At 46.9% G+C, this 21256-nt stretch overlaps 2 protein-coding genes across 3 annotated transcripts; one reads left to right on the forward strand and one right to left on the reverse strand.

Annotated features, from left to right (window-relative positions):
* Positions 1-3005: 3005 nt before the first annotated feature.
* naglu (N-acetylglucosaminidase, alpha) lies at positions 3006-12429 on the reverse strand. The gene is given in 9 exon segments (XM_042343416.1): positions 3006-5213; positions 5845-6101; positions 6370-6455; positions 6848-6994; positions 7868-7944; positions 7947-8014; positions 10501-10701; positions 10734-10879; positions 12367-12429. Coding segments are annotated over 9 exon segments (2283 nt in total). The 3' UTR covers positions 3006-3975.
* Positions 11770-20666, forward strand: coasy (CoA synthase). 2 transcript variants are annotated; one of them, XM_042343414.1, is made up of 10 exons: positions 11770-11935; positions 12618-13289; positions 14178-14392; positions 15374-15505; positions 16559-16748; positions 17312-17376; positions 18720-18804; positions 18999-19096; positions 19445-19591; positions 20116-20666. In XM_042343414.1, the coding sequence occupies exons 2-10, from the start codon at positions 12632-12634 to the stop codon at positions 20158-20160; spliced, it is 1635 nt and encodes a 544-aa protein (XP_042199348.1). In that variant the 5' UTR covers positions 11770-11935; positions 12618-12631; the 3' UTR covers positions 20161-20666. The 2 variants fall into 2 exon arrangements, with proteins under 2 accessions (XP_042199348.1, XP_042199349.1); XM_042343415.1 differs by lacking the exon at positions 11770-11935 and adding an exon at positions 12057-12073.
* The last annotated feature ends 590 nt before the right edge of the window (positions 20667-21256 follow it).

Here is a 21256-nt window from a genome sequence, read left to right on the forward strand (position 1 = left end):
GGACCAGTTTGTTTGAAGATAGGACGTATTTGCGTGTGTGTGTGTGTGTGTGTGTCTCAAAGAGTGAATGCATTCCCAGCCCCAATAAGCACTTCAGTGCTGATTGTATCTGGGATGACAAACAAATGTGTACAGTTTCCACCCAACATCTTAAACTCAAACCAGTTACGTGTTTAAAATAAAAAGGTTAACTGTTTTGAGTAGCACTGGGTTAAGATTTCAGTTTGAAAAAAAATGCTTACAGAGGGGGGGGGGGGGGAAATTCCCTGGGAGTGAATCCTAAAATGTGTTTTTTTTAAAAAAATCCTCCAAACTGATGATTATTTGCAAATAGAAAAAAATCACAGTTTTAGGTTCTTTCTTTTAAAAGTAAAAAAAATGTTAAAATAATTTGTGTGTGTTGTGTGTGTGGAAATATAACAAAATATGGTTGGGAAAGGGTTTCCCAGGAAGGTGGAGAGAGAGAGAAAAAAAAAGGTGGGGGGGGTGGGGGGGCACGAAAGCAAAGTTTGCTGAGAAAAGAAAAGGTTTTCAAAATCGAGATGAATCCAATGGCCTCAAGTTTCACAGACCTCCTTAAGAGCCTCTCTCCCCACCCCTCAGTGGTTTTGCATAGACTCACACAGAATGTGACGTGTTTCCCTCAGGCTGAGGGGGGAGGAGGGACACAGAGACCCAGAGAGACAATCAGCCACAGAAAGAGTCTGTCTGAGTCACATAGAAGCAGAAATAGAAAGATAGGAGAGGAGGCAGAGGGGGGAGGGTGTGGGGTGGGTGGGGGGGAAGGGTGAACAGTGCTATGCATTCAGACCCCCCCCCCCCACACACACACACACACACACAAAAAAAAGAGAAAGAGGGTAGTGTGTATCACACATCCAGAGCCAAACACACAGACAGACAGACAGAGAGAGGGAGCCAGAGAGAAATGTGTACAGTGTTTTGTAAGGGAGGCAGTTTCAGCAATGGTTACATGAATCAATAAGACTGCTGACTGTGGGGGTGGGGGAAGGGAAACAGGAAGACACCACAGTGTGTGTGTGTGTGTGTGTCTGTCTGTGTGTGTGTGTCTGTCTGTCTGTCTGAGTTGAGGCATTGTGTGTGTGTAAAAAAAACAAGAGCACACTTTAGAGAAAGAATATTGGGAAGCAGAAAAATATTTAGACACTGAAAATGGCCCTTTGAAAAAACACTTATCAATTGGCATGTCAGGATCTCCCAGAAATGTAAATAAAACAATCAATAGGAGACAGGAATAAGCCTTCCAGGGTAGCACCAAAAACAAAGCTAACAACAAATGGAAAGTAATGCAGTAATAAAATAATAATCTGTGTATTTGGTATAGTGCCTTTCGTGTCCGGAGGATGCCTCAAAGAGCTTCACAGGATGTAAATGGAAGTGACTGTTTTGTGGGTGAACGTGGGCAGACAATTTTTGCACACCAGAGGCCCACAAACTGCCATGAAGTGAATGACCAATTTTATTCAGGGGATTTTTGACCAAGGCATTAATAGAAACTACTCTCTTCTCGAATAGTGCCTCGAGATATTTTAACATCCACCTGGTTCCAAAGGATGGGTCATTAAATCAAGAAACACATAAAGATCAACATTAACAGCTCAGTAAACTAACCCATTTTCAGTGTGGGCTTGCCAAGGAACCAAGGTTTGAGCTAAACAGCGTAGCCCCATTATATTTGGGGTCCGTAAAATTCTACCATATCATGCATCACGACTGATATTGTTGGGCATGTGGCACACATTTACTACGACAACAACTTACATTTATATAGTGCCCTTCACGCAGGATAGCGTCCCGGAGCACCTTACAGAGCACCCTAATCAGGAGGACGTCTCTCAGTGCTTGACACTGCTGGCTGCACTCCCGAGACAGGGATGGAAGCTGAAAGGTGTGGAGAGGAGAAAGATGACCAAAAATGTGTTCAAAGAGATGGGCCTTGAACAAGGGGAGAGATGGATGGAGTAAGTTAGAGGGACTCCGGGATGGCTGAAAGCCCACCTGACAACGGGGGTGGGAGGGGTGTTTTGGGGGAAGTGGGGAGGGAAGCCAGTGCAGCTGAGTGAAGCTCACGTTGCTCGGTGGGAGATACTCCTACAGCCAGCACTTCCAGACGCTTCCCCACGTGTAGGACGCTATATAAATCCTCCTCTTTCGCTCCTTCTTTCCCCTCCCTCATCCCTCCCATTCCTCCTCCTTCTCCTCCTCCTGTATCCCATCTCCCTGCCGTTCCCTGGTATTTTGTGTTTGAAACACTGGGAGTTTGGCATTTGTGGCGCTGTTGGTGTTTTAGATAGAGGTGTTTTGGAAGCATTTTGGTTGATATAGCAGTATTAAGATGTTATTTGTTTTTGTACTAGCAATTTTGCGATCATCATCATCCTTACATTTGATATAGCGCTTTTCATGTCTTCTAGACGTCTCACAGAATATACGGTAAAGTAAATTGACGATATATTTTGGGCGAAATGCGGCAACTAACTGCGCAAAGCACTGTCCCACAAACAGTCATGGATTGAAGTGACCAATTTTATGATTTTTTTTCTTGAGGCATTACTATCAGGCGTGTGGAGTAAGAAAACTTGCCCAAGGTTTCACCCTGGCAGGAATTGAACCCAGGTCTCTCACTTGCGAGGCGCGTGCTCTAACCACTGAATACAGGACTCCTGTAGTTGAGTCTAAACTATTCTCACTTCCCTTCAATGAAACTAGAAATAGTTCTTTCTATTCCTAACATATATGATGCTGAACAAGAGTTCAGCTAACCATGGAGCAATCTCTGCCTTGTTTCCCCCTTCCACCCAAGATCTCAGGATGGATTGGTGACTCAATCCAGAAGTGCAATTACACTTCCTGCAATTGGATGTTTACTACAGAACTAAAAAGGTAATCTGTGTTTTGCATAGAATAGCATATTGATAGTTAATATTTTTTTAAATTTCAATTCAGGATTATAACATAGTAGCTTTGGTGGTAGTGTTTATGTTAGCAGTTAGTTGATATTTTAATAGGAGGTATACATTGGAGGTATTGCAGTATTTAGAGGGTCAAATAACAAGTCGTGGAATCCTGTAGCATATTGGTTACAGCGAGCGAGAGGACCTGGGTTCGATTCCTGGGCAAGCAAAACCGCAGGCAAGTTATGCAAGGTTAATCGCATTTGAGCTGGTAAAGGCGCTCTGTGAATGTAATTTCGTTGTTGTTGTAAATGTGAAGCCTTACATGGAGGCAGTTGCTCAATACAAATGTTTTCTTTAAATTTAGCTTTTATTTTATTACATTTTCATACAGAATAGTACAAATATAAAACATCATTTCCCCCCCCCAACCAAGAATAAAAGCAAAGAAAGCAAATCAAAGAGGTAGGATGGATTGAATATAGTTTTTTTTACTAGTGAATTATTTTTTTTCTAATTTCTTCCGCACCGGCATATGTTCTTGCTTCTCAGCCTCCTTTTGTTGAGGTGCAGTTCTAAGGTCAAGTGGTTGCTCTCTGCTACCTGTCCCAAGTGGCCATTGTTCACATTTCATGTACAGTGCCACTCGGCCACTTCACCGGCACGGCACGGCACGGCACGGCACGCCTTACACAGCTGACACACACATGCGCTTGGAACAGCCCCTCGAGCCTTTTCCACAGCATTCTATTAAATCATCATCATTATTATTATTATTATTATTATTATCATGGCTGATGTTGCACCTCAACTCCATTTACCCGCCTTTTCTCCGTATCCCTTGATACCCTCACCTAACAAAAATCTATCGACATCAGACTTTAAAATTCCAATTGACCCAGCATCCCTTAATCGAAGGTATTGAAGAGAGAGAAGGAAACCCAGCAGATTTTAACCTTCTTAAACCAGAAGGCAAGGGCCAAGTTAGCCATAGCAATGCGACCAACAAACCGAGCACAGGGATTTGAAACAGCAAGCTCCCAGTCGATGAGCTGCAGCTCTATCCACTATACCTGCGTGGCCTCCCTGATTGCAGTTTTAATCTTTTCATTACTTGAGGATGGTACTTTCGAAACAATCGCTTTGCTATCTCAAAGGTGTTCCCCGTCGGTTGATCGGGATACTTTTTTTTGTTCAAGATAAAGCCTTGCTCTGCTTGAAAGGCAATTTGGTCGAATTGATGTTGGTGAAAAGGAATTCCGCTATTGAGACACTCAGCAAGTGTGGATACAAAGAGGTACCAACGTACTGTATAATAATCATTTACCAAACCCCCCCACTCCTTGTTGGCATAGTCCAGAAGATTCCCCTCTGGACCCCACAGAGTGACTTGACTTCGGGCATTGAATTCATACAGATCTGCTTCCTTTTCACCTGTGCCCAAGGACCTCGCTGATTCCAGCCAACGGCCCAACATAAAATGTCTATCACTGGACAAGAGACTGTCGAGCTCAGGTAAGAGGTCAGAAACCAAGACTCCTCCAGTAGTCAGCAATTCTTCCAATGAATTATTGAAGAATGCAACTTTGAGGTCTTCATAAAAGTCGGACACTAACAATTGAACAGACTGCCTCGTCACATCAATAAGGTCATACTTGAAGGTCTCACTAGTTAACAGATCAGAAGCAGCTGCCTGCATTTGGCTCCAAGCTTCATAAACGTCAGTTTTAGTGTACCACAGTGAGGTATTCAGGCTCAGAGAAGGTTTGTGAACTAAGGGGCTTCTGTTGTGATTTTTCATGTAGACAGTACAATTGTAGACACTCCGTAATAACAGCTGCCAAGCTGCTACCGCGTGATGATTTTTCGTTCCGTAGCGCCTCTGAGGGTACAATGCAAACCAATCTGTGAGGTTTAAAGATTCTTTGTGCCATGCTATTTCATTCATTAGTTCATATATAACATCGTTCTGCTCAATTCCTTCTGGTGCCAGTCCTGTGCCGACCATGGAGGAATTTGGAAAGTTCATTGCTTCGAAAGGACCTTTATTAATACTTTCCACGGTCCCATACATTCCTAAGTTGCCCCCAAAATTGTGCAGCATGCACCATATAAAGGGTTGCCCGTAGAAAGATTGTGTTTTGGCATACATTGGTTGACTCTCTGCAAACAAGTCCAGGACAATCATCTTCCCCAGTGGAACCCCATGCAACAAAGCTTTGATCTGGTCTGGTTGCCAAAATGTAGGTCGATTCACAAATAGCCATCCCTGCATGAGCCAAATAGCCTTGGGATCAACTGTGGAGAAATTAACAAATTCAAATGAAAAATTGGTTAATAGTGATCAGTCAATGAAGGATTCATTCTCTTGCAATGACAACAATTTGCATTTGTATGGTGGCTTGTACTTTGGGAGGATGTCTCAAGGCGCTGTTCAGTCTGGGAGTTTGGTCCAGAGCAGGGGGTTGGGATCAGGAGAGGTGGAGGGCAGGGAGGATGAAGGGCAGGGAGAAATAGGGAGGGAAAATGAGGGCAGGGAAAATATGGGCAGGAGGGTGGCTGAAGGCATGGTGGAAAAGGAGGGTCTTGAATCCTTCCTTGAAGGAGGCAAGGGAGGGAGCAGAGCAAAGGGATTGTGGTGGAGAGGGCAGAGAGACCGAAGGCCCGACCGCTGATGGTGGGGCAGGCGGGCCGGGCAGGGGACGTGGAGCCCGCTGAGCGGAGGAAGCGGACAGGTTGATGTGGTATTAGCAGGTCACAGAGGTAGGAAGAGCAAAGTCGTGGGTTCAGGAAGGGGTGACACTTGCATCTGATTTTCTGAGGCTGCCAGGAGGAATCCATTCTACTGTGTTCTGGAGGGAAAATTCAGAAGAATTAAATATTAATTTTGTACTGGGAAGTTTCGAGATATACTCTGGGAAAGGTCTACCTTGGGTCATTGACTTGAAGACAGCACTACTGACACTGGATAAATATTTGGGATCTGAGGAGCCGGGCACCATTTCATTGAAGGTGTCTGCATTGTAAATGTGGTCAGAACCAAACTCTCTTATCACCTCCGCCAAAAACATCTGGCCTATCCGCTGGAAGAGAGCATCTTCAGGGTCCAGCAGGTAAGAGCAAGAGTAAGTACAGTTCAAATGTCCCCAACTTCCAAGTCTGGAGATGTTTGCTGTAGGAAATAATCTGTAAAAGAAATTCACACGTACAAAGTCAAATTTTGGCTGGTCCAATAAAGTGTTTGATAATAATCCTTTAATTTGATATAACGCTTTATCACATCGTTTGAGACGCATCAAAGCAGGAGAGAGGAACTCCCTTCTCTTTTCAAGTAGTATCATGAGATCTTTAAGATCCAACTCAACAGCCCCGCCGCCCACCACCTCTCGCCCCACCACCTCTCGCCCCACCACCTCTCGCCCCACCACCCGCCACCTCCTGTGACTGTTTTTACCTTGAGACAGCACCTGGCACATTCCCAGCAAAGGCAGGTAGCACTGGCAACATCCCCAACGATCTCATCCGCTGTAGAATCTGGTGCTTGGGAGTCAAAATAAAACAAAGAATCTGTTAATAACCAACCAAACAAGAAATACACGTCTGTTTATCAACAAGCATCCTGCGGGTGGCACAAATAACTCAGGAGCACATTGCACATTGTCTGACTAGCTGCAGCTTTGTTACATAGAGTTACACAACACAAAAACAGTACCTCAAAAATCAGAAAGAATCTTAGAATTAATAGTGCCATCGAATTACAGTAGTTTATTTTCTCTCAAATCCTGTAAAATCTGATAGTGACTTTGTTTTGAGTTCATATAATAAGGCACAGTTGATATTGTTTCCATTGTTTTGGGCAATGATCTGCAACAGGAGGGCTAGGATACAGGCCTGATGAAAAGAGCAGTTGGTTTGGTAAAGTTGCTCATTACCTGCAGATTCAGCTGCTTTTCATACCAGGAGGAGGGCAAAGGGCCTGCCCAGCTATGGATATTCCCCATGCGACTCCACGCAAGAAATGCGGGCCCTGCAAAGAAGTTCTCAACATCTGTTTGATTGAGGCCAAGGGAAAGGTACACCTGAAATAGAAGTCACATTATTCATCCAGTCAATCTCTCTCTCTCCCAGCGCTTCCAGTTCCACCAAACAAATGAATAGAAGTCACATGAACAAACGAGAATTTCTTACAGATCTGTGCCTCAGCCTGGCTCAGTTGGTAGCACTTTCACCTCTGAAATAACCATGTAGGCATGTGGGTTCAATAACCATGTAGGCACCTGGAACCTATATGGTCTTTGCTGACACTCCAATCAAATGCTGGGGGCGTGCTGTATTAACTATGATTAGGTATGCTGATTTGTCACTCCATTCTGTGTCAAAAATCACTGAGTAAATTTATTAAATGTTGTGGGTTTACAGGAATTGTTGGGGGAAATCACAGGTATGGAGTTCTACTAAACCTCTTCATATCTCCATTTGAATTTCCCGCATTAACTGTGAGAGCGGCTGGTTCATGTGCTGGCCTCTCTCAAGGTTAATGCAGGAAATGTTTGGGACAGAGGGTATTGTCACAGACAAAAGGAAAAGTCAAGTTATTCATGACATTTTTTTTCACTGTGACAAATGTGCAGCCCTATATATGATCTATGGAACCAACCTGCAAGACAAACAGTCTTCTGTTAGGGTTGAGGGTAGTACTGCTTTCAACAATCCAGTCCAAAGTACTTCTGACAAGCTCAAAAAGACTGTTCAGACTTTTAGAAAACGTTGACAACTGAACAACCACACACAATAAACTGCATCAAATGTTGATGATCAGTGGTAAGTAAATGGAGAATATCTTGATAAATTAAAATGCTTTTTCTTTGCATGACATAACTGTTAAGCTGTCTGGTTAAAGCTTACGATTGAAGCCAAACTACGTGTAAGCTTGTAGCACATCAGACCCTTACCCTTTGCCAGATGGCTTCTTGACCAGTAAATGCTAGTGGGAGATTAATGCCACTAAGTGCCATCCAGTCAATCTCTTCTCCCAACGCTTCCAATCCCACCAGACAAATGAATAGCTGGATGCACAAACATTCTGATAGTAACGAAACCTAACCCAAAAAGAAACAACAAGAACGAATGAGGGGGAGAGTTAGATATCTATATATATATAACAACCACACACAATAAACTGCATCAAATGTTGATGATCAGTGGTCAGTAAATGGAGTAAGTATATATATATATACAGTGAGTTAGATATATGTGTATTGATTTATAGAGTACAGTATCAAAATTTGAAGATGTGCTGGGAGATTGTAGTGAATAGTGAGGATACCGAGAGACCGCAAGGACTTAAAAAGAGATTAGAACAATGATAGATGAGGTTTAATGAAGCATTTGGTGTACTGAGCTTTATTAGTAGGGGCATAGAGTATAAGAGTAGGGAGTTTATGGTTAATCTATACAAAACACTGGTTAGGCCTCAGCTGGGGTACTGCGTCCAGTTCTGGGCACCTTACCTTAGGAAGGACATTAAGGCATTGGAAAGGGTGCAGAGGAGATTCACGAGAATGATACCAGGAATGGGGAACCTTAGCTATGAGGACAGGTTGGAGAAGTTAGGACTTTTCCCAATAGAGCAGAGAAGGTTATGCGGGGACCTGATAAGTGGTCTTCAAGATCATGAAAGGTTTCGACAGGCGAGATAGGGAAAAGCTGTTTCCGCTGGTAGGTGTGTCTGTGACCCGTGGACACAGTCTTAAGATATCTACCAAAAGAAGCAGAGGGGAGGTTAGAAGAAATTTTTCAATCAGCGAGTTGTTCGAATTTGGAATGATCTGCCCGAAAGGGCAGTGAAGTCCGATTCGATAACAGCATTTAAGAGAGAACTGGATAGGTATCTGGGGAAGACAGATTTGCAGGGTTATGGGGAGAAAGCTGGTGATTGGGGTTAGTGAAAGTGACTTGCTCTGTCAAAGAACCGGCACAGACTCGATGGGCCGAATGGCCTCCTTCTGTGCCGTAATATTCTATGAATGTATGAAAAAAATTCTATGAAAAAATGTGAGGTGCAGGAGGAATGGTGAAGGGAGGTAGTGTGTGAGGAAGGGAGCCTTGGGAGGTGGGGCTCTCCTCCTCCTCCAGTTGTGGGGCTAACACCAGACCAATAAAATTGATTATTCGCTTTATTGGTGTGAGCAGAAAATTGGCTACACTTTTGTCTACATAGGCTCTGCATTTCACTATAAAATTCAAGCTCTCAGGATATCCGTCTGACCTGAGAGGCACTCTGTAAATGTAAATTTGTATTGCACGTGCTTCGACGACACTGTTATTTGATCCTCGTTTGATGTCACCCTTCCAGAACACTACCCTCTCCTTCCAGTCACAGACTGCTGAGCAGGTGTCGTGCTTTCGTCTGCGACGTCCCATAACTTTGGAACTCTCACCCTCAATTCCTCCCGCCTTGTGCACCCCCAACCGCCTCCTTCCCCATTTTCGGATGGCCCCTGAAGACCTCCCGCTTGGACTGTGTTTACGGTCACTTCCCCCCCTCCCCCCGGCTCGGGGTTAGGTTCCGCTGCCGTTAAGCGCTCTGAGACCACTGCCCCACGTGAAGGGCTCTGTATATTAATGGTGATAATCATAATCCTCGCATTTGATGTGGCGCCTTATTAGGTCTTCAAGTCGTCTCAAAATGTAACTGCAAACCGCCCTGGTAGGCCAGTGAGCGCGGAGCGGGGTAAGTAAGTCAAGTAAAGAAGGGAGAGACCGGTCGGGATGGCAGGGAGGGTCAGTCGGGATGGCGGGGGGGGGGGTCGGGGATGGCGGGGGATGGCGGGGATGGCGGGGGATGGCGGGGGATGGCGGGGGATGGCGGGGGATGCCGGGGGATGGCGGGGGATGCCGGGGGATGGCGGGGGATGGCGGGGGATGGCGGGGGGGGGGGGGATGGCGGGGGGGGTCGGGGATGGCGGGGGGGGGTCGGTCGGGATGGCAGGGGGGGGTCGGTCGGGATGGCAGGGGGGGGGTCGGTCGGGATGGCAGGGGGGGGTCGGTCGGGATGGCAGGGGGGGGGGGGGTCGGTCGGGATGGCAGGGGGGGTCGGTCGGGATGGCAGGGGGGTCGGTCGGGATGGCAGGGGGGGGGGTCGGTCGGGATGGCGGGGGGGGGGTCGGTCGGGATGGCGGGGGGGGGTCGGTCGGGATGGCGGGGGGGGGGTCGGTCGGGATGGCGGGGGGGGGGGTCGGGATGGCGGGGGGGGGGTGGGGGGGGGGGGGGGGGGGTCGGTCGGAATGGGGGGGTCGGTCGGGATGGCAGGGGGGGGGTCGGTCGGGATGGCAGGGGGGGGTCGGTCGGGATGGCAGGGGGGGGGGGTCGGTCGGGATGGCGGGGGGGGGTCGGTCGGGATGGCAGGGGGGGGTCGGTCGGGATGGCGGGGGGGTCGGTCGGGATGGCGGGGGGGGTCGGTCGGGATGGCGGGGGGGGTCGGTCGGGATGGCGGGGGGGGGTCGGTCGGGGTGGCGGGGGGGGGTCGGTCGGGGTGGCGGGGGGGGTCGGTCGGGATGGCGGGGGGGGGTCGGTCTGGCCTCACCTGTGTGGGGCTGTAACAGTGACAGGGGTCGGGATTGAGGGCAGCTTTGGTGGCAGGAAGAGCTGCCGCCCGGACCAGGAGATGTGGCAGCCGCAGAAGGCGCTCAGGTACTTGTACAGCCCTGTGGCCGCGGCCACGGCCGTGTTCGCCTCCACGGAGACACGGCCGTCCTTCAGGGACCGCAGCTCGAACCTGTCCTGCCTCCTCCTCCTCCTCCTCCTCGCTCGCGCTGCCCACCCACAGACCGGTTGACGAGCACCAGAAAGTCCGAGGCCCGGGCCCCGAGCAGCCTGAGCAGCAGCTCCCTCACCGCCTGCGTCTGAACCGCGTCGTCCGCCGCCGGTCGCAGGTGAGCGAGAGTCTGCGGGCGGAGGCGTCCCTGAGCCCGGGCGGCCGCTACTACCAGTCCGAGGCTTAAGGCCAGGACTAGGCCGAGACGCCACAGGACGACCTCAGGCATGGCTGGGGGTGTGGGGGGCGAGGGGTGTGTGTGTGTGTGAACCCTTAAAACTCGAGCCCCCCCAAAAAACTTCCCCCCCTCCAAAAAAAAAGGAGTTTTCAGGCAGATTGAGTATTTTTTTCCCCTCAAAAAAAAATCAATTGCAGTTCAAAAGTCCAACCGCCCCCAATCGAACAAAACTCTCCACTTTTCTTTTTTTTAAAAAAAAATAAAGGTGATGTCGGGCCCCCAATGCGATGCCCCCTCATGGCAATGGCGGCGAGATTCAGGGGGAGGAACCGTGTCGAGGGCGTGTGGGGGGGGGAGAGGGGGGCAAAGGGGCATCAAAGGGACACAGGAGAGAAAGGGACGTTACGACGGTTTAAATTTAAACGTTTGAAAAAAAACGCCCCGCCCCCCAAAGCCGTTTTTTTTCTCCCTCCTCCTCCTCCGCGCGCGGTCAACGCCCCCCCCCCCCCGCGCGCCCAATCCGCCCAATCGGGCGTTAACCCCCCCCCCTCCCCATCCACTCCCCGGCCGTTTTCCACGTGGAAACAGCCCGCGCTTTGGGCGTGAAAACGGCTCTCGGTGAAGGCGTTAAGAAAAATAAATCCGATCGGGTGGAGGAGGGGGCGTGAAAGTAGCCCGGAAAAGGCGCGGAACCCGCCCAACCCGCCCGCCGTCAGGACCGCCGCGAAAGGGTCGCTGGGTGGGCGGTGGTGGGCGGGGAGGAGAGGGGCTCCCGACCAATCAGAGAGCACCGCTGGTGGGGGGGTCGCATCCGGGTCTGGACTTCCGCTCCTGCGCGGCCTCGGCCTCGGCCTGAGTTGACCCCAGAGCGGCGGGGCCTCCCGCCCGACCCCGTTCGCTCTCCGCCGCCCACAGCCACGACAGCACCGCTCACGGCTGCTCGTCATCGTCATCATCATTATTATTATTATTATTAATTTATTTCTGATTATTTCCTTCATTCGGGACCGTCTGAGGCTCTCAAAGGTATTGGAAGTCGATGCACAGCAGCACCGCGCGTGTGTGTGTGTGTGTGTGTGAGGGGGCGCGAGGGGGGTCTTTGTTATTGTGACTGTCCTGTGGCGCCACTGACTCCTTTAAGAGGTCAACTTGATGCACAACAGGGTATCTATTACCATTGGCGAGCGGGCCTGCGCCCCCTTCCCTCGCCCCTCCCCTCGCCCCCCCTCCTCGCCCCCTTCCCTCGGCCCATTCCCTCGCCCCTTCCCCGCCCTCTCCCCTCGCCCCTCCCTCCGGCCCTTCCCTCGCCCCTTCGCCCCTCCCTCGCCCCTTCCCTCGCCCCTTCGCCCCCTCCCCTCGCCCCCTTCCCTCGCCCCCCCCCCCCTGTCGCCCCCTTCAAAACCCGTCTCAAGAATCCTCCTCTTCGAACCGCGCTTTCGATCACCCCACTGTCATACTAGAGATCGGAGTATCCCATCAGCTGACAATAATAATAATAATAATAATAATAATCCTTGCATTTTATATAGCGCCCTTTCACGTTTTTGAGCCGTCTCAAAGCACTTCGCAATACAATTCAAATGTACATTTATATATAGGCCCTTTCATGGTAGGGATACACTGTAATGTGTGGTGACTGTGGGCCAAACGCAGCAGCCAATTGTGCACAATAACACCAACTGATCGTGGCTTTGCTTTTTCCTTTCAGGAGACTGGGCAGTGATGGCTGTGTTCCGTACAGGCATTCTTGTTTTAACCTCTCCACTTCCACTTGTGGCCTTACGCGTGGCTCCAGTGTTGGCATCGGCAGCTCAAATCGTAAAGGAGGTTTTGTACGTTCATTTCCATCCAGGATTGAGACTTAGTGATAGCTGCCCACTACCCAAACCACTAAATATCCCAGCAAGCTATGAGGTATCGCAGCTGATAACAAACCTCTACACAATAGGTTCTGATGTGTGGGATCACCTGGACATCAGAATACTTTTGTCCAATATTAAAAGCAGCAGTTCAATTCAACAGTCGATTTCCTCAGTGCAGAATTTGTCTCAACCCCCTGAAGTAGTGCTAACGGACTACAAGATGAGTGATATAAACCAATCCCATCAAATACAGAAGAGGTTAGCAGAATATGCGTGTGGCTGTTTTACATGTAGACCAAATTTGACGGCCATGTTTTTGCCACCTAAGGCAGACTGTACAGGAAAACAAGAGATTGCTGACACTATTTTATCCAAACAAATGCCTGGTTACAGTGATGTAGTGGTGGGTGGAACCTTTGACAAGCTTCATGCAGCCCACAGAATTCTCCTCAGCGCCTCGTGTTTACTGGCAGAGCAACGGTTGCTGATTGGTGTGGCAGATGGAGAACTGCTGAATAGTGAGTAAGAGTATCTGTCAGTACAAAACTTCCATTCTACTCAAGCACATAGAGAAATGACTGACTTTGTTTGGATCCCTAAATCTTAATTGCTTTGTAGTTATCTGGTAACCATATCCACATTCATTGATTTTTTTTCGCTTCTTCAGCCTTCTTTGTAAATAGAACGACTGCAGTCATGCGAACCTAACACCCCTGCCACAAAGACTGAAGAGGTTTAAACAGGACAAACACCACCAGCTGGAAATAAGAAATAAATGCTGTCCTTGCTAGCATCTCACATGTTCCAAGAATGAGTTTTAAAATAATTGGCTAACTCGTTACTGTATCTGCTGCTGTTGATGTGCTGTTTTTTAAAGTATGGTACTAAAGCTGTGCAGGAGTCAGGACTGGGCCTAACTGGCACCTGCTACTGTGATCTGTGCAGTGATGCAGGTTCAACAAGCAAGTCTCTGCCATTCTAACCTGAGTCGCACTGCTGAGGGATGATGGAAGAAACGTGTTATTCCACTACCTGCTGCGTCTCTTGCTTATTGTGTCAGATGAGTGTTGGCACAAGATGGGGAGTGAGCAGCAGTCTGGGTTAAGAGAGGGTGTGGAGGTACAGATTCTCGGCAGACTGTACTCAGATAAAAAGCTTGATGCTATGATGGGGGGGGCGATAGGGTGGGTATTCTGGAGGCATGAGATCAAATGGGCAGAAAGGCATTTTTCATCCAAACTGATGTTGTGAGTTGACAGTATGCCCCAACAATTCATAAAGAACAACTTCTCTGAGATTAGTTCATTGTTAATGTCCTGGGCAAATTGTGAGGTGTTTGTGAGAGTGAAGAATATGTGGTGGGTGATATATTTTCAGGAGTTAAGAGGTTTCTGTTTTTCCTGCAGATAAGGTGCTGAAAGAGTTGATTGACCCTTACCAATGGCGTATAGAAAGGCTGAGAGAGTTCCTGCTGGATGTGAAGCCTCTCTTACAGTATGATCTTGTGTCTCTGGAAAACCCGTACGGGCCATCAGTTAATGATGCAAAGCTAGACTGCATTGTGGTCAGTGAGGAGACTCGAAGCGGTGGAGAGGCAGTGAACCGGAAAAGATTGGAAAATGTAATGTATCTAAACCAGGAAGTGCCAGTGTGAGATTGAGCCGCTTATTCCCTTCCGTGGAACAGATGTCTGAAAGTTTTTCAAGCTATCTGGGACATTACCCTGCGTGGCTATGTAAATGCAAGTTGTTACCGTTGTTTATTTAAGGGGACAGTATGGGGATGTGCAGAGAAAACAACATCCAATGTAAATGCAAGAGTTTAAAATAACGTTCCAGAGAAAGATGACAAAATATTGGATGCTATATGCCCACTGACTGCTGAGTACCACTTACTAAGGAGGCCTGTAGCTGAAAGGCTCCGGCTTAACTAGAAATCTCAGTATCCTTGATGTTGCAGTATCTAAACGAATAGGATAATTGTTTGCATAATTTGCTATAATTAGAAGAAAACAAACAAGCTTTGCAATTGGTGTCCTTCCATGCACATGTGTTTGTTGTGAAATTATTTTTTTTCTGGCCACGATGGGTCTTGCATTCTTTTCAGTTTGTTTTGTGTGACTGAGGAATACATGAATTGTGAGCGTGTGTGTGTGTGAGAGAGAGGGGGCGGGGGGGAACGACGCAGTTGAGGGAATGAGAACAAAACTAAACTAGCACAGTGCGTGCACTTATCTGGACTCTGTACATGATTGCATTCAGCTAAACCTTTGAATGTTCTGAATTATTTTTCTATGAAGTAAACACCGGATCAGAGTAGTAGAATTTCACCGAATCAGTTGCTGCTTATGGGTAACTTGAGGTGCAATAATAATTCCCAAACCATTGCCATGCAAACTGTCAATTCTGACATTATCATTCAAGCCCTAACTTAAAAAAAAACTACTGTTAATCATTTGAGAAAGAGTGTTCTAGTCTCTGCTCACGGTTTGCAATTTTGCTTTCGCATCAAAATTTACGTTTGCTTTAGTAAGCTGAGACTTGTTTTTTTGCATGTTATGTGCAACTTTGTTTGAAGTTTAAATAAATGATTGCACCTGCAGGGCCTTCAGGAGCTAATAATACATGAGATCCGTTTAGTTAAAGATACTCAACACACGGTCAATGAAGAAGAAAAGATCAGTTCATCCACTCTAAGGAAGCGATTGTTGGGATCCCTATTGGTACCACCAAAAGTAAGTACCCAATTGCACCAGTCCTAGCCAGGCTCCACTGGCTCCCAAAGACCGAATGGATCGGCTTCAAGATCCTCTCACTCGTTTTCAAATCAGTTCATTCCTTCGCACATCCCTCCCCATCCGATCTGCTTACCTGCCACCCACTGTCTCCGTTCGGCTGGCTCTGGCCTCCTAATTGCCCCTCACGTCCTCCATTCCATCATTAGTGGCAGTCCCTTCAGTCATTACGCCCCAAAACTCTGGAACTCTCCCTCGATTCCTCCACCTTGCCCTCTCCGCACCTTCAAATCCTGCCTAAAGACCTTCCTATTTGATCGTGCTTACGGTTACCTCCTCCCCCCCCCCCCCCACCTCCCCTTGGCTCGGTTTCAGACTCTGCCACTGTGAAGCACTCCGGGAGCTACCCCGCATGAAGGGCACTGTATAAATGCAAGTTGTTGATGCTATCTCTTTGGCACAGCCTACCTTACCTCTGCTGGTGTCATTCCAGCAACCATGAGTTCTTCTGTCTTTGGTATAGTCTTGCCAACTGTGAATAGATATCTGGAATTCTTTGATAAAACTAAAATTCTGATGGCTCTCCAATAGCTATAATTTAGTTATCTATTTTTGTGCGGATGTGGATGCAGAACACAGATTGGCGTCCAAGTTGGTTGGTGCCTTTATTCCAAGCCATTATTCTACTGGTACCTGGGGGCGAAGTAAAGAGGATTCTTCTCTGTCTAACTTGTGCTGTGTCAATACTAGTCTCGTCTCGAGACCCTTCTCTTCGACCACGTTTTCGGTCACACTCCTACCCCTACCCTCCCTTCCCTCTACACCTCCTGATCCCAACCACCAGCTCGGGTGCAGACCCCTGACTGTGCAGCGCCTTGAGACGTTCTCCTGACGTGAAAGGCGCTGTAAAAATGTAATTTATTGTTGCTGTGCTTCAGGTGCTGATGCATGACGCCAAAGCAATGTTCTTTATGTAGTTCCCCACTAACATACCTTCTCTGATGAACAAACAAAAAGGCACAATACTTTTTTACATCTTCATGTATGTTTCAGAGTAATCCCAGGATTGCATCGACTCCATATTTGATTGGGCTGACTGGAAGCACAGGAAGTGGAAAGTCATCGGTCTTAAAGATTCTACACAAACTTGGAGCCCACTGTATTGACGCTGATAAACTGGGACATGAGACCTATCAGCCTGGCACACTTTCTTACCACAGGATCATTCAGGAGTTTGGCCAAGGTACATTCTCTGAACGACTTAATACCCATTTCTTCAAAAAGGAGATTGAGCTAATCGAGGAAACTATAGGCCAGTTATTTTAAGCTGCAGTGTTGGAGCCTACAATAAATGCAATACCCAAGCATCTTGAGTTGGAGGAGTAATTAATAGCAGGATTCTTGAAAGCAAAATAAAAATAATAATAATTTGGTCACTCTATGCACGACTGTTTGTGGGACACAAAACACAAACACGATCCCACAATTGCTGCCACATTTCGCCCATAAAATATACAGTCAATTCACTTTACAGAGTATTTTCGAAGACATGATAAGGCGCTGTATCAAATACAAGGATTATTATTATCATGCTTAATTAACCTTATTGAATTCTGAGTGAGTGATCTCTATATTTGGTAATTCAATTAGGTTCTGAGACAAGTTACAAATCCAAAATGTTCATTTTTTTTATCAGAGACATGTGTTGCAAAATCAAATGCTGATTTTATATTGCACTCTCTGTATTGTTTTGACCCAAATTATTTTAAGTCTTGAGTGAGTCATAATTGTCACCTGTGCTTGCAGACATTGTACAGACAGATGGCACAATTAACCGAAGTGTTTTGGGAAAGAAAGTATTCAGAGATGAGGTAAGTGGTTCTCTGCAGAGTTCTCAATGTTATTATAAATACAGGAATAAAGGAGATAGCCACAGAAGCTGAGGTCTGAACTAAATGGCACTGGCTCCAAGTGTGGATATGAGGTCAACATTTGAAATCTAATGTACTATTTCTTAAAATTTATAAAAGACTGTCATTGGGGGTTCCCACAAAAAAACACTGACAATGGTCAGATCGTCAAATCTAAATTTAGCTTGGATTATAGCTGAAACCAGTTTACACACCAGAGTCCAGTTAAACCCATTTTTTGTCATTCTTTGCATCCTTTCCCATGGTACACCTTATGTATATATGCAAGAAAACTGTCCCAATTGCATTTGCAATGAAATCAATGACATTTCATGAGATTAAATAGTCTCTCTATTCATGATGGTGCGAAAGAATGTACATTGAGAGAAGGAGGGTGGGGCGGGAGGTGTCACAAACTGGGTAAGAGGAACGTGGGAGGGAGGAAGGTGTTTTCTGATAAAACATTTTAAAATCGAGAGAGGAAATGCTATTATGTATTGCTTCCTTGCGCCATGTTATGGAGCATTTGTGTCCGTGTTCAGCATTGCATCCTTAGTAGACATCAAAACATTGGCATGCAAATGGGAGTTTTATGATAATATAATAATAATCAGAATAATCCTTGCCTTTGATATAGAGCTTTTCACATCTTCGATATGTCTCAAAGATATATACTGTAAAGTGAATTGACTGTATATTTGTTGGTGAAATGGAGCAGCCAATTGCACACAGAAGTGTCCCACAAAGAGTTGTGGATTGAGTGACCAAATTATTATCGTTTTTGTTTTTGGAGTCTTATAGCACAGTGGTTAGAGCACTCGCCTTGCAAGCAAGAGACCTGGGTTCAATTCCAAGCAGAGGGCGAAACCTTGGGCAAGTTTCCTTACTCCACACAGAGCCTAATAATAATCCCTCCAAAACAAAACAATAATAAATTGGTCATTTTCAATCCACGCTGCTGTGCACAATTGGCTGCCGCGTTCGCCCACAAATATACAGTCACTTCACTTTACAGTCTATTCTGTGAAGCGCTTTGAGACGTCTAGAAGACGTGAAAAGCACTATAACAAATGCAAGGATTATTATTATCAAGGATTATTATCCCCGGAAAAGCGATCTACCAGTGATGTATTGTTGCTTTGGGTGTACAACAGTGCATTGGTGCCCAGAAGGTGTGTTGCTGCCCTTGTCAACCTTTAGTTGAAATTCAACCCAACCTTTATATTTCATTTAATATAAACCAGAGAATACCTCGTCCCCTGGGAGATGTGCAGTTGACAGTATTTGCCTTCTGTTTTATTCAGGAGAAGCTCAAACGTCTATCAGCCATCGTATGGCCAGAAATAGCCAAACTTATGGAGCAGAAGATAGCAGAAGCTGTTGCTGAGGGTAAGGAGTCTGACATTGAAGAGGAAACTGGATAAGCATCTGAGGAATAAGACAAGTAATGCAGGGAGAAAACTGTAAAGTGTGATTTAAAAAAAAAAGCCACAGGTACCACTTGTGCTGAATCGTTTCAACGAATGTATTCATCACATCAGTAGCAACTGTTGTTACTTATCAAACCCATTTGTTTTCCCAAGGAGCCACTGTGTGTGTGGTGGACGCTGCAGTTCTGATGGAAGCCGGCTGGGCAGATATGTTTCACGAAATCTGGGTAACCTTTGTTCCAGAGGAAGAGGTAGGAATTGTATACCACACCTTCTCTTTCCTGGAAATCTGCCACTTCCGGTCTTTCGAATGCCCGAGTTTATTAGTAATTTCTAGTGTGTGGATTCTTTTTTCCTCCAAACACCAGTTTTTCGTTTCGCCCACAAAATATAGAGTCAACTCACTTCACAGTATATTCTGTGAAACGCTTTGAAACGTCTCAAAGATGTGAGATATTACAACTTCTTCTCCAATTCAGAAACCATTTTCCAAAGGTGTGTGAGTGTACGCACTTGTCCATACTTACTTGTGCTTCATTGTTTGAAGCTCCCTTGCTTGGATAAACCAAAAGCTACGAGTCTTCCCTTCCAATCACTAGGCATTGCAGAGAATCATGAGGAGAGACAATTTGAGTGAAGAAGATGCCAAGCAGCGACTTGAAAGCCAGTGGACAAATACTCAGCGGATCCATCACGCCAATGTAGTGCTTTGCACACTGTGGGAGCCTGAAGTCACTGAAAAACAGGTTGGTGTCCAGGATCAATTCATTTTATGTGCTTCAGCAATAAGCATCTTGTAAGGCACTATGGAGCCAGTGATTGAACGCTTCAGGGTGCGAGTTCTGCCCCTGGCACTACACAATGGATGGACAAATTTAGTCAATGTTCAAGTAGTAATCCTTACATTTGGTATAGCATCTTTCATGTCAGGAGGACGTCTCAAAGCACTTCACAGGTTATACTGCAAAGTGAAGTGACTGTGTTTTGTAGGTGAACGCAATAGCCAATTGCACACAGCAGTGTCCCACAAAAGCCGTGAAGTAAATGACCAATTTTATTTGGGGGATTGTTGGCCAGGACACTGAGAGAAATTTGTAAAGCGCTTTGAATAAGATGTTCTCGACCTTATCAGTGCTATATCAAAGGCATTTGAAATTATTTTCTGCAGCAGCGACTTAGTTTTTATCCCTTGATCTTTCACGCCTCAAACAATGTCTTGACGTTTGATGTTGGTGGAACTTAAAAGTTCATTCTTCGCAATTTGTTTCAGGTGCGGAAGGCTTGGCAACTCCTCGCAAAGCGTCGGCCTACATGACGTCTCGCGGGGAAGAACCTTTTGACGCGTTGTCGATAAACTCTTCGTTGAACAAGTGTTAGATTTTTCTCACGTACAAAATGCTGATGGTTGCAGCTGAATGCAGCAACATTTGGTTCCTTGTTGCGTGTGTACGTCAGGATCAGACTGATGATGATGATAACAATAGCACACTGTAGGTGGTTCGACCCTCCACGTGAATCCGAAGCACTTTATGATCCAGATCAATCTGTCTCCGAATTCCTGTTGGATCAAGACATTCACTGGGATTGTACAATAGTCAAAACTCGCTTGTGCTAAAATTTGGGTTGGTTGATTTTTGCTGAAGTGCTCTCTGATCAATGTTGGATTGGGATTTTATTCATCTATTTTAAATTTGAAAAGTCCTGAAAGATCAGTTGTCCAAACGCCGAGGATCCATCGTTTGCTCTTTTTTTTATTTTTTTTAAAAAAGCGAACGATATTTTGTGGTTTTCAATACAAATTAAACCTTCCTTTAAAAAGTCCTCGTGTGCCTTTCATACCCTTGATATTTACGTGGCTGAGTGTGGCCCTGGAGATAGCGGAGCGGAGGCCGGAGGGACAACCTCAGGGAGAGCCGGGGAGATGGTCAGGTGTGTGAGTGAGTGAGTGAGTGAGTGAGTGACCGACCGACCGACCGACGGCGCTGTGTGTGTGTGAGTGAGTGAGTGAGTGACCGGGTGGTGGCGCTGTGTGTGAGTGAGTGACCGGGTGGTGGCGCTGTGAGTGAGTGAGTGACCGGGTGGTGGCGCTGTGTGTGAGTGAGTGAGTGAGTGACCGGGTGATGGCGCTGTGAGTGAGTGAGTGACCGGGTGGTGGCGCTGTGTGTGAGTGAGTGAGTGAGTGAGTGAGTGACCGGGTGGTGGCGCTGTGTGTGAGTGAGTGACCGGGTGGTGGCGCTGTGAGTGAGTGAGTGAGTGAGTGACCGGGTGGTGGCGCTGTGAGTGAGTGAGTGAGTGAGTGACCGGGTGGTGGCGCTGTGAGTGAGTGAGTGACCGGGTGGTGGCGCTGTGAGTGAGTGAGTGACCGGGTGGTGGCGCTGTGAGTGAGTGTGTGAGTGAGTGACCGTGTGGTG

This window comes from Callorhinchus milii, unplaced genomic scaffold, assembly GCF_018977255.1.
Source record: "Callorhinchus milii isolate IMCB2004 unplaced genomic scaffold, IMCB_Cmil_1.0 Scaffold23, whole genome shotgun sequence".
Lineage (NCBI taxonomy): Eukaryota > Metazoa > Chordata > Chondrichthyes > Chimaeriformes > Callorhinchidae > Callorhinchus > Callorhinchus milii.